The sequence below is a fragment of the Aphelocoma coerulescens genome, chromosome 1 (genome assembly GCF_041296385.1).
Source record: "Aphelocoma coerulescens isolate FSJ_1873_10779 chromosome 1, UR_Acoe_1.0, whole genome shotgun sequence".
Taxonomy (NCBI): Eukaryota; Metazoa; Chordata; class Aves; order Passeriformes; family Corvidae; genus Aphelocoma; species Aphelocoma coerulescens.
In genome coordinates this window covers 63,840,600-63,853,005 of record NC_091013.1, presented here as the reverse complement: position 1 = coordinate 63,853,005, position 12,406 = coordinate 63,840,600, and the positions used below count along the sequence as shown (strand labels likewise).

General features: G+C 44.8%; 1 protein-coding gene across 3 annotated transcripts in view; it reads left to right on the top strand.

Moving 5' to 3' along the window:
* Positions 1-9,483, top strand: part of TSC22D1 (TSC22 domain family member 1) — a 93,650-nt gene extending 84,167 nt beyond the window's left edge. The window contains exons 1-3 of one of the 3 annotated variants that reach the window (XM_069010239.1): positions 6,239-6,554; positions 6,973-7,024; positions 8,070-9,483. In XM_069010239.1, coding sequence (XP_068866340.1) covers positions 6,430-6,554; positions 6,973-7,024; positions 8,070-8,327 — 435 coding nt within the window. In that variant the 5' untranslated portion in view covers positions 6,239-6,429 and the 3' untranslated portion in view covers positions 8,328-9,483. Of the gene's footprint in view, positions 1-6,238; positions 6,555-6,972; positions 7,025-8,069 lie in introns of those variants that run through there. The other 2 variants (XM_069010247.1, XM_069010190.1) reach the window with 2 other exon arrangements.
* Positions 9,484-12,406: the final 2,923 nt, after the last annotated feature.

Genomic DNA, 12,406 nt, shown 5'->3' with positions numbered 1-12,406 from the left:
AGGGGAGGAGGTGGGAAAAGAGGAAGGAATGTATTAAGGAGTTAAAAAGGCATAATGGGTGTAAGCTTTACAAGGGGCTGGGAACAGGGGAAATGAAGGGCCCTAAGATCCTCCATCTTCCCCTTCCACAATTAGCACTACTCAGTAAGACAGTTTTCCCATTTAATGAGACCTGGTGTGGCTTTTCTGCAGCCTTAAGGAAACAGAAAATAGTGCAAGTTCAGAAATAATAAAAGATGAGCCTTCTTAGTTACAGGTTAATTTGGCTGGTTTTTAATTTGATTACTAAACCCACCATGTACCATTGAAGCTAACCTGGGGTGGGTGGGTGTCAGCCATTGTCCTGTAGTTCCTCCTGGGCCGTTTGTTCCCCTGGCTCAGTGATGCCTTTTAATATAGAGAATTTCATCTTTCCAAATGCTTGTCATGTCAGTGTGCCAAACCACTCCTTATACTTGTCATGTTTGTTATGTTATGTTAACTGTAACTTAAAATGCTCCAGTGACTCTTTCCTTCCCTCTTCATTTAATTTTGGAGTATGTGGTTGAAAAATCTGTTGTACAGTTAGAATAAGTGGGATTAAATATTTGTGTAAGTGGTTTTTTACTTCTGGGTGTTCTTGCCTTTGAGAAGCATTTACACATGAAAGTTACACAGAAGACAAGGGAATTGAACACGCTTTCTATGCATTAAATGTAAAATTATTTAAGCCAAATTTCATGTAAAGGAAAAATAAATTTCAGCTCCATGCTTTGGGTAGTGAAACTTAAAGGTTGTAGCATTTTATCACTCTTCTATATATGCTGCTGTATGACGCTGAACTTCTTTTCCACGTCCATCCTGGGGACAGTGTCAGCGTGCAGAGTGATGTGTGCAGCTTTCTGGAGGAAAGAAAATTATTTCCTGGCTCAGATGTCTCACTTAAAATTTTCAGGATGCTAACATGTTGGTGGATTCTTTCCTTTGCAGTCCTTGGACAAGGGTGCTTTATGGGATGCTGAGGAGGATGCTTTCACCTGTAGTAAATATTTCACACCTACTCATTTAAAGGTTTCTGAAATGACAAAAGCCTATGATTCCCAAGTTACATGTTACTGTAAATGTATAACTTCTTTAAATTTAAGGTGGAGTAGCATCTGGATGTAATTTCAGGTTTTGAGTTGTGATAGACCTCAGCTGACTCTGTGAGGGGACTTTGAAACTCACTGGATATGTGCAGAACACAGCCCTTCATCCCAGCTGCATCGCTAGATGGTCATCTATGGATGATCTTGGGAAAGGCGATGCCATACATCCCTCTCCAAGCATCAAAATTGCTTTAAGCTGGCTCACATTTCCCTGCAGAGTTCTCTCTGATCCGTAACAAGTGGGTCATCTCTGTGTTTGGCTATATCCAGGTACTTGATTATAGATTACAGTATGTTTTGTTTTGTCAGCATTAAAATTGGTAGAATCATAATTCTCATTAAAAATAAGTGGGGTTGACTTGGCAATTAGTCTGTTGAAGAGAAAGAGGATATCCTCAGAGGAACCAGTGAGAACTGCTCCTTGTTTGTCTTTTGATCTTACATGTTATCTTCTTGCTTTAAATGCAGCCTCTGTCTCTTGTGCAGAGCTCACAGCATGATACTCCTGTGTATGCACTGTGATCAGAGATACTGTCAGGTTATTTCCAGAGCCCCAGTAGGGTGTATGTATTCTTTCCACTAAATATTTATTTAGTTATGCTTGCACATCTGGAAAAAAGAAAAAAAAAAAGTATTTACAAACACAGCACTTCATTTCACTAGCATCCTGCATAGCTTTCCCTTTTATCTGTTTTTCATGGAACTAAACTCCAATTTCTAGCAAACCAATCAACTAAATTATAGATGCAAATAACATTAATATGGGGCAGGAAAAGCTCACATTTAGGAAAACTGAGAGAGTACTATCTTGTAGAAAGAACTTTTTCAAGTTAGCAGAAGTACATAAATTGAAGTAGCAGAATTCAATCTAGAAATAAAATACATGTCTTTTGGAACTGAGCAGTAAGTTCTTAGTGGCTTGGATTCTTTAAATCAAGATCTTAGCTAAAAGTTTGGGTCTGGAAAAGGAAGTTGGCTGAGATTTTGTGATCTTTATTTAGGCTATTTGAAGATGGAGCTTGTGTGGGTGGGGTTATTTTATTTGGTTGTTTTTTTGGTCCTTAGTCTGTTAAAAATATTTATGATTTACTGTGGGAAAGAAAGTTCGTTGGACAGCTTCTCCAGTAATGTACCTTTCCTGAGATGAAAATATCATGGCCTATTGAAATAAATAAACCTTTAGTCCTTGATGTCAAGTGCAGCCAGAGCTTTCTCAGTTATTAGCTTTGAGCAATTTTGCATAAGTTGGATGCTGGGGGGGTTGCTGTCAGTACACAAAGAGTTTTGAATCTATGAATTTTAAGGCAGAAGAGTGCTCTGCCATTTATTCACCATTTTTAGGTGCCAAGAGAAATGCACAGTCAGATGTCAGCTAGAATCCAATTACTGTAGCCTTTTCTTGAGTAAATAGCAGATTTTTTTTTTTAACCTCTTCAGTTACTTGCACTCTGCAGTTGAAAACTGTAGCTGAAGTTCACAGGATCTGAGCCTGTCTGAGCGTAAGATGAAAGTGTGCTGTGACAGCAATTGCTGTTTTTCTAATATGTTTTCTGGTGTGGTATCTTTGTAACATCATCAAAAAATGAGGTTTATTTTAAGTTCAGAAGATACTTGTCGAGGGCTTTTAATGTTGTCATCTGAAGGGAGCATACACTGACAAGGTACTTAAAAGATAAATGTTTTAAGTGAAAGAACTTTTTAACACACATGGAGAAATATGACAAACCACACTTGCATTGAGACAAAATTATTCTGTACTGTAGTTTACCTCAGTATGTAAGATGAAAAGCACCCTTTTCCAAGTGCTTAGCATGAATAAATTGAGACAAGAGGAAATTATTTAGTGGGAGGAACAGTGTTTAAGAGCTGGAGTATTACAAAAGGTGACACATGCTAAAAAGTCTTTGACTACTGCATGTATATATTTAAGCAGTCAATTTATTTGAGGATCAAAGATGCTGGTGAGCTGCTTGTTTGCTGTATTGTACTCTATGCTGCTGGTTTCTCAGGAACCCATCTCGAGTCTTTTTCTGTTATTTTATGCAGTTTGTGAACACCTGGGGTGCTCTGTAGATACGCAGGCTTCCAAAGCATGTGAAGGGACTCATCGCATATCCTGGGCTAACAGGTGCATGAATTTGTACAACCCGGTGCAGACCCAGAGTTCCTTAGCCAAAATGTGTGATTCTGCAGCCTTTCTCACCTCTACTCCCTGGAATTTAAGCTTTTTCAGGAGCAGAATATTATGTATTACCTGTTAATGAGGTGTTAAAAGAGGTGGCTAGAAGGTTTTGAGTAACACAGTAGTAATCTTGATGCCCTTCTAGAGGAAAACTGAGTTTGGAGAACTATTTTCTGTAAATCTTCTGTATACTTTCTCTATTTCATAAATGAGTTATTTTTTAAAAACAACAGCAAAACCCCAGTCCTAAATATAGAGTTCAGTCTTTGTCCTTGTCAGGCAGATGATGGGGTGTTGAGATGAGAACATTGGAGATAGTGGTGCTCTTCCCTCCTCCCAAAAGATTTCATCCCAATTTTGGAGATTAAAGTAATTTATATCATGGGGTTTTTTATTTCCTAGATGATCTGCTTTCTCAGCCATAAAGGGACACTTATGGTTTGCTTTTTTATAGAGTGGGCAAAGCAGAACATGCATATTAATATGCAGTCCTACTTACGCAGCTGACAGCTTTCTGTTGAATCACAACTCTGCTTGTAAGCATCTAAAAATAAATGACAGATTTTGTTAAGAGCCCGCTGAAGTTAATGGAAGATGGTTAATGAGTTTAGTGGGAATTTGATTTAGGATCATATGTGTTATCTCTTCTTTGTGAAGATTAATGTAGATTAAAGATGGCTGTGTTTTTGTTAATTTAGTTTGAGAATGGTATCATTTTTCTGTTGTAAATGGAATAATGGCATTTGATAATTATCAGTCATTATGGCAGAACCAACAATCATCTTGGAATGCATCCGTGACTTTATTTCCACATGTACGAGTGAAACTATATACAATTCTCTGCTGCCTGTCCTGCAACAGCAAAGCAGGAGTTTTGAGGATATGTCTATCCAAGCCTGTGAGTTTGCTGTCTTCAAGTTCTTTTATAAGAGCCTGATTATCAGCAGTGATAGGACTTAACCTGTTTTTACACCTACTCTGCCCTTTTTCTGATAACTGCAAGGGACAGAGTTTGTCCCAGAGCTTTTGTCCAACTACAATTTTGTTAATTGTGCTGAGTAACTGCATTGGGGAGTAGTCGTTTAAGACATCACTGATTTTGAAGCCCAACCTGTCATAGAACATTAATTTAGATCAAGTCAAGTACAGACGTGGATGCAGATTCCAGTACAGATGATGTGCTTCTGGCACTGTCTGTTACCGGCTCACTTGATCACTGAATGTGATGGGCACCGTGGTGTGTAGTGAGTAACCTCTGCAGAGAGAAAGTGGTATGGGGAAGTGTATGTACAGCACGTGGTTCCTGGTGTTTGTCCCTCAGGAGCGGGGAAGCTGGAGCCTGATGCACATCTTCTCATGTGTTGCTTCAGTTTATTTGCGTTTGCAAGTCAGTACAGGGAAGGGTTTTTCTAAAACACTTCCTCTAATTTTCAGCTTGTTAGGTGCTATCCCGTGCAAATTCCCCAGATATCCAAAGGGTGAGATGAGAGCTGTGCCCTTGTGGGATGTGAACCCTGTGTGGTAGCGGGAAAGTGGCTATGAGGAATTCTTATTCTTAAATGTGACCTCCCTGTGAACAGGATTAGTTTGTACTACTCTGCTGGCATTATTGAATGAAAGAATAGTAGTCTAGGACAACATAAATAAACTAAGAAGGATGATGCAGATACGCAAATGCTAAATTTAGCTTTAAGATGATTATTCTGTGCCTCCTGGATTTCCTGCTTCTCTGGGAGCAGCACCTGTGATGTATGTGACTTGTAGCTCTTGGAGAAGTTTGCTGTAGAGAATGGAAGAGGTTTTTGACTTTATTTTTTTGTGCCTTTAAGTAATTTAATGCCTGCTGAAAGTGCAGGTCTAGAAAGGGTGGTTTTAGAGGTTGGCTGTTTCTTGTGATAGTATTTCATGGTGGTCTAGTTCAGCCTCGGGTCTCTTTCTAAGCTGTTACTGGTAGAGAAGATCACTTGGATGGGCACTGAATGTAGTTACTGTGCTCCATGACACATGAGAGCATAACATTTGTTGAGAAAAACACCAGTTAGGTGGGAGAAGAATCTTTTCCTAAATTATTAATGCATGTGCTGCAGCTTTTAACACTAAGTGCCTTATGGTGCAATCTAAAAATAAGTGAATAGGCATTTTTCCCTGTTGCTGTAGAATAGTATCAGCCGGCTTGCTAGAAATCCACAGGTTTGTGCCGTATGTGCCTTTGTAGACGATCGGTGGCTGAATATTTTTGTCATAAAGGGCTTTATGGGCTCATAAGGCGTGTGTAAGGGATAAAGGGGGATTGTAGGTGTCTGGAAGAGTTTTATCTGCAGTGTGTGGGTATCCTGCTTTTACTGCTTTGCCTGGGCGAACCGGGCAGAGCTGCCGGGTATGGGCTTCGCTTTGCGGGGCTGAAACGTGCGGATCTTGGTACGGCTGGGGTGACCGTACGGCTCGCTGGATAAGCGTGGGAGCCGGCACCGGGCCTTTCCCGCTGCCGCGTGCCGATAGGTGGCGCTGTCGGCGCGGCCACGGGCGGCCCCGCGGCGCGTCCCTCGCTCCCGCCGGGCCGTGCGGGGTTTCCCCGCCGCTCCCCGGGCCAGCTACTTAATATTATTATTATTATTATTATTATTATTATTATTTTATCCTTTTTTTCTTTTTTATTTTCCTTTTTTTAAATCCCCCTCCGCTCCCGCGGGCGGGGGCCGGCAGAGCGAGCGGCGCAGCGGCACCCCGCGTGCCGGGGCTCGCGGCCGCGGGGGGACCGAGCTTCCCCCCTTCCCCGCGCGTGCGGGACCGTCCCGCGTGGGCGCCGCCGGCCCGGGCCGCACGCGGCGGGGGGGGCGCGCGCTAATGAGATGCGCGGCGCGGGGCGGGGCCCGGGCAGCGCAGCCAATGGGAGGCGGCGCCGGCGCATAAATGATTGGGGGGGGCCGGGATGCCCGGGTTTTGTGCTGCGCGGCGGAGCGCTGACCCCGCTCGGAGCTGGCCGAGCGCAGCCCCGCAGGGTCCCGCAGGGTCCCGGCCCCGCCTCGCCCGGCGGAGCGGCCCCGCACGCACACACGCCTCCGGGAGGAGCGAGACCTGATTTTTTTTTTTTTCCCGGGGAGCGTTTCTGGCCGCGGTTGCATGAATGCCCAATGTTGTAGACCGGTGGCAATGGATCTAGGAGTTTATCAACTAAGACACTTCTCGATTTCGTTCTTATCGTCCTTGCTGGGCACCGACAACTCGTCTCTGAGGCTCGACAGTAGGTAAATAAGTGTTGTGTCCGAGCGGCTGTGCTGGCGCGGCGGTAGCGGGGCAGGTGAGCTCCGGGCTGGCTCCTTTGTCCGGGGGAGCCGCAGCGGCGGCACCGGCTCCCGCCTCTCCCCCCGGAGGTGCTGCCCTCCCCGGCGCCCAGCGCTTCTGCCGCAGCCTGTGATTGAGCTCCATCTTTGTGGTCCGTCGGGGGGCAAAATGTGGGGATATTTGGTCGGGCTGGGGGCTCGGCGCGGCTTTACAGGTTGCTTTGCTGCATTAGAGCATCCTAGCGAGGCGGCGGCAGGGCAGCGTTAGGATGACTTTCCCAGCCAACTGGCTACCAATGCTCGCGTCTCTTGTCTCTTAAATAATTCAGCCGCTGCTAATGTTGTATGTTTTTTTTTTCTTCTCTTTCTTTCTCCCTTGCAGCTCCTCTGGTGCAAGCGTAGTTGCTATCGACAACAAAATCGAGCAAGCGATGGTACGTACCGATGGGGGCATAAAACCTTGTTCGTGTTTGAAGCAGTAAACAATATGGGGATGCGGCGGCGATGGTTAACCCGTGCGGGGACGGAAGGGGAGGCACGGCTTTGGTTTCGGGAGCTTTTTTCATTTTTTAGTTTTATTTTTGTTTGTAATTGATCAAAGGCTTCCTGCGGGGAGGAATGCGCACGTTTGTGTATTGATGCCGGGAAGGGAATGACGGCATTGCTCCTGGCTCCTGCCTCCCCAAACGATTGATCCCGGCTCCATGCGGCGGCGGAGGGGCGCTGCTGGGCAGAAAGCCGAGCGTGTTTGTGGGGTTTTACAGTCCCAAAGAGGGGGCGTTTTGGGGTACTTCTCATTTTATTAACTCTTCCCCGAAGCGCAGGCGAGCGCAAGCCTAACGAGCGCATCCCCCGCCGGCTGCAGCCGGGGCATCCCCCGCCGCTGCGCCCTTCTCCCCGCGGGCGGCACAGGCACCGCAGTGCCCGGAGCCGGCGGCTTCACCTCGGGGGCCGCGCTGGCCGCTGCCCCGGCCCCCGCCCGACGCGGTGCCGGGGGCCCGGCCGCCCTTTGTTACTGGAGCGGTGCCTGGAGCCGCTCTCCCGGGAGCCTCTCCGGCTGTTGCTAGGCAAACTCCGAGCCTTTAACTCCCGGCTATAAATAACTCGGCCGCCCATTGGCCGCGCCGAGCTCTGGCGTCACCCGCGGCCGCGCGCGGACGGCGGGAGGGAGGGAAATGCGGCAACCTGCGCCCAGAACTGGCTGCAGCCGGCGCGCGCGGGGGCGGGGCCCGGAGCCGGGGGCGGGGCCGCTGTGCAGGCCGGGCCGCACGTGTGTGCCGGGCCCGGCGGCAGCGGCGGTGACAGCCCGGCCCCGGCCCGGCCCGGCACGGCCCCGGCCAGGACAGCGCTGCCCGGAGCCACGGGTCACTCCGGCCCTCTGCGTGCGGGGCGTCTGCTGCGTCTCCGGCGGGGCAGGTGGGAGCCCGGGCCGGGCGCTGCGCTGCTTTCCTAAGTCACACACTCTCTTATGTATTTCAGGATCTGGTAAAGAGTCATTTGATGTATGCAGTACGGGAGGAAGTGGAGGTCCTCAAAGAGCAAATCAAAGAGCTGATAGAGAAGAACTCGCAGCTGGAGCAAGAAAACACTCTGCTAAAAACACTTGCCAGCCCAGAGCAGCTTGCCCAGTTCCAAGCACAGCTGCAGACTGGTTCTCCGCCTTCCTCTTCCCAATCACAAGGGACAACACAGCAGCCTGCTCAGCCGGCATCACAGGGCTCAGGGCCTTCAGCATAGCTCAAGGTGTCATCGCCACCATGATTGCTGGCCTCTGGACTGCCCAGAGCGAGGAGGACTAGCGGGAATCCGCCACAGCCACCCTTCATCCATTTCAGTGCACATTGCAACCCAGACTGAGGACTCCATGCCTTACACACATCAGGAGAGGCTTCTCCCCCTTGTATTACACACTCATCTGTCTCTCTCTTACCTCCCTTACCCCTTTGGCTTGAAGGAGTCTATGTTCTTAGGTTGGTTGAATAAAATAAACTTCTTACAGAGAATTAGCACAAGTACACTGGGGACTCGAGCAGCTTCTGCAAATGGCTGAGAAACGAAGCTGCATGCCTGAATTTTTTTTTGTTTGTTTTTAAATCTTCCACTCATCCAGTGATACAGCTGATACAAGTGCTTTTCGAGCTTTGAAACATGAAGAAATAGACTGGAGTAAAAAGTGATGGCTCAATCCCCTGTAGTGCATTGGGGTTCCAAAGTGTGGACTGGTGCATAGGATCTAAGAGGAAGAGGGAGAAAGGTAATCTCAGTGTTTAACACTTAATTGTCACCTGAAACCTTAAGTGCAAATATTTGCACCGTTTTCTGAAGCAGTGGACAGGTGCATAAAGCTGTATTATATATAGAAAACAGGTAGGTGACAATACAGTTGTTGGGTCATAGGATAATTATAATGAAGGTTATTTGCCTACTGTATATTTGTGTATTTAGTGTAATTACTTTGTAAAATAGAAAACTGTAACTATTTAGGTTGTACAGATTGAAGTTTAGTTGTTTCATTGGCTGATCTGAAGAAGTTTGAGACTTTTTTTTTAATGCTACATAAATAAGAATGCACCTACGCAACTGTTCAGAATTTGGCAGATTGATGCTGTTTGTGTAACTTCTGAAGTTCCCTGGCTGCTGATTATCTTGAAGTAAATCATTGTTCATTGTAGTTTGGTTCAAGATGGGAAAAACCACTCCAAAAATTACCAAGCCCTGCTAGAAAGAATTAAAGAAAAAAAAAATCGGATTTCCCAGTATGAATTTTTTTGCATATGATCTGTATAGTAGTATGCATATGTTTTTGTGCATGTTCTCTACAGTTGTAACACGTCAATGTATTTAACTGTTGCACTTGTCAACTTTCAATAAAGCATACAATGTTGATAAATCACTGTTTGTATATTGTACTGGTGTTAACCGCAGCCACTTTTAGGATGTTGCAATGCAGTTTTACATGGGTAGTGAGGTCAGGAAGGCTAAGTCTTGGTGCAAGATCCTGCCTGTTGGCTTTAAAACTTTTGTTTCAGCTAAAAATGCAGCTCCTGCTTTCCACAGCTCTTAAAAACAGACAGATACTGAAGTTAAGTGAAGGAGGAGGGAGTAGGGCACCTGACTAAGCAAAGCTGATGGGCTTGGTCCAGTCCTGTATGGTCAGGACTGTAGGGCCACAGATATCTTTTGTATATGAATATATAAATTGTTCCCTAGTGGCAAACTGCCCTTGCCTGTGCACTGGTCATCCCATACTGGCACAGCTCCACCCTTAACTCAGGGTGACAAAGGCAGTAAGCACTGCGGCTATCCCGCCATGTCAGCCTGTATTACAGTATTAATTCTGCCTTCTGAAAAATGTTGAGAAGAATTTGCACTTTGGTGTGTGTATTGGAAAAAATGCTTCTTTAGTAATACAGATGAAAGCAAACTGAATCTAAGCTTACAAATTTGTAGGTGAATGAGTGGCGAAGGTGTGATCCATTCGCTGCAACCAGGGGAGCAAAGGAATTTGCAGTTTTACAGCAGTGACCGAAAGTGTGAATACAAAAAATCTGACTTAAAATATAAGGGTTAATTACAAGGGTTTTTTATAGGGTTATATGACTGCTTACTTCATGTAAAGGAAATCAGGAGATACTATTTCTGTGAGGCTTCTTGGTACTGAGTGTAGTCAAGTGTAGTAGAGGAAACTAGAAGGCTGAGGGTTCAAAGGTAGGACAGGTCACTCTTCTGTGTCATTTATAGCTAAATTTTTGCTTTTGGTGGATACTCACCATGTAGCAGTTCAGGCACTGCTTAGCTGAATCACAAGTAGTTGAATTGCCTTTATTGGGATTGCCATATCAAAGTGCTTGTGTGAGTGTGAACTTGAATTCATAGTTTGTGTTCCTGAGGTTTCAGAGTACAATTTAAGAGTGTTCTTAATGAGGAAACACCAGAGAGAAATGCTGGATTTTTCTTTTTCATGGATTAAGCTAAAATTAGAAATTGATGATGGCCTTTGTAGCAGAACAACACTTGAATTATTTGGATCAGACAAAAGGAATGCTAATTTTGGTGCTTTTTAAAGGGCTTAATTGTCTCCAGTTGCCTTTATATTCTGTCTCTTTAGCGCTTCCAGGCCATAACATTGTGAAGATTGACTTTTTTATGTACTTACACAGATTGACTTCTTCACCCGCTTCAGTTACCAAAATTTGCAGAGTTTTTGTTTTGGTTTGGGTTTCGTTTGTTTGTTTAAAAATGAAATTGACCTCTGGGTTTCTTTCTTTGAAGAACAGCCTCAGCATATTCTAAATTCAATACTTTTTTTTTTTTTTTAACTGTTCTTTAATAAAGGATTTGGAAGGCTTCAGGATTTTAGTTAGGTAATACATGAATAATTTTAGTACACTGCAATAAACAGTGGCAAATCACCGTTGGCAAATCTGATCATCTACGTACTGAGTAGTTCTAAACTGTAGAGCTGGTTCTTGGAGCTGTTTATTAATTGCTAAAGTGAGGCCAAGCAATGTTTTGTTGCTGTGATGATTTTAGCAATAGCTCTGTCAAAGCTGCAGCTTCTTCATGAAATGGATTCAAATTGACTAAAATTGCATTTGAAATCCAGACAAAGAGTAGATGTTTGTCAGTTATGTTGTAATACTACTGGAATGAATTGTTTAGATTTTTGCTTTTTGTCTAGAACAAATAATTTTTCAGAGAACTTTCAATCAAATGTTATCAGTGGTCAGGACTGTTGTCTTTTTCCAACAAATTTTTTCTTTTACAAACTCTGTGATGCTTATGTTTTCATTCACATTGAGAGTCATATTAAATGTAACCTATCTTTTATATGTGAAGCTTTTTATTCTCTGCATATCTACAATTCAGTAACTCTTCAGGCTATATTCAAGTTGTTTGTGATTTAATTTCTTTTTGTCAATTAGCTGCACACTGGCTTTATTTTCAACAGCAATATGATAAACTGATCAAAGGAAATGATCACTGAGACCAGGTTGCTGGGTTTTTTCCCCTCTTACAGCTTCTGTATTTTTTTTTTTTTTTTTAAACCAATACTTTTTTGGCAAATAATTCTGAGGCAAGTCTAAGTGGTTCAGATTCTGGGGCCTCTACAAATACTTGAGAGTGCTGGCTGTAGCTGAGGTAGAGCTAATTTTCCTCAGAGTAGCTGGTATGGGGTTATGGATTGGGTTTGTGACCAAAACAGTGTTGATAACACAGGGATGTGTTTGTTACAGCTGAGCAGTGCTGACACTGAGTCAGGGCCTTTTCTGCCTCTCACCCCACCCCAGCAGAGAGAGGGCTGGGGGTGCACAAGGAGCTGGGAGGGGACACAGCTGGGACAGCTGACCCCAACTGACCACAGGGGTATCCCATAATATACAGTGTTGTGCTCAGCATATAGAGCTGGGGGAAGAAGGGGAGGACGTTCAGAATGATGGTGTTGGTCTTCCGAAATGACTGCTACATGTGATGGAACCCTGCTTTCCTGGAGATGGCTGAACACCTGCCTGCCCATGGGGAGTGGTGAATGGATTCCTTGTTTTGCTACTCTGTTAAACTGTCTTTGTCTCAATGCACGAGTTTTCTCACTTTTCTGATTCTCTCCCCTATCCCACTGGGAGAGTGAGGACATGACTGTTGTGGAAGGAAAGAGAAATAAGAGCAAGTGGCTGTTGTGGCACTCAGCAGCTGCCTGGGGTTAAACCACAACAGTCCTTTTTGTCATATGCTGTACTGCCAGATGTGATTGGAATGTGCCAGATCGATTTTATAGCTATTATTGCTGTTTTGCTATTAATGGACAGGCTCCTGCT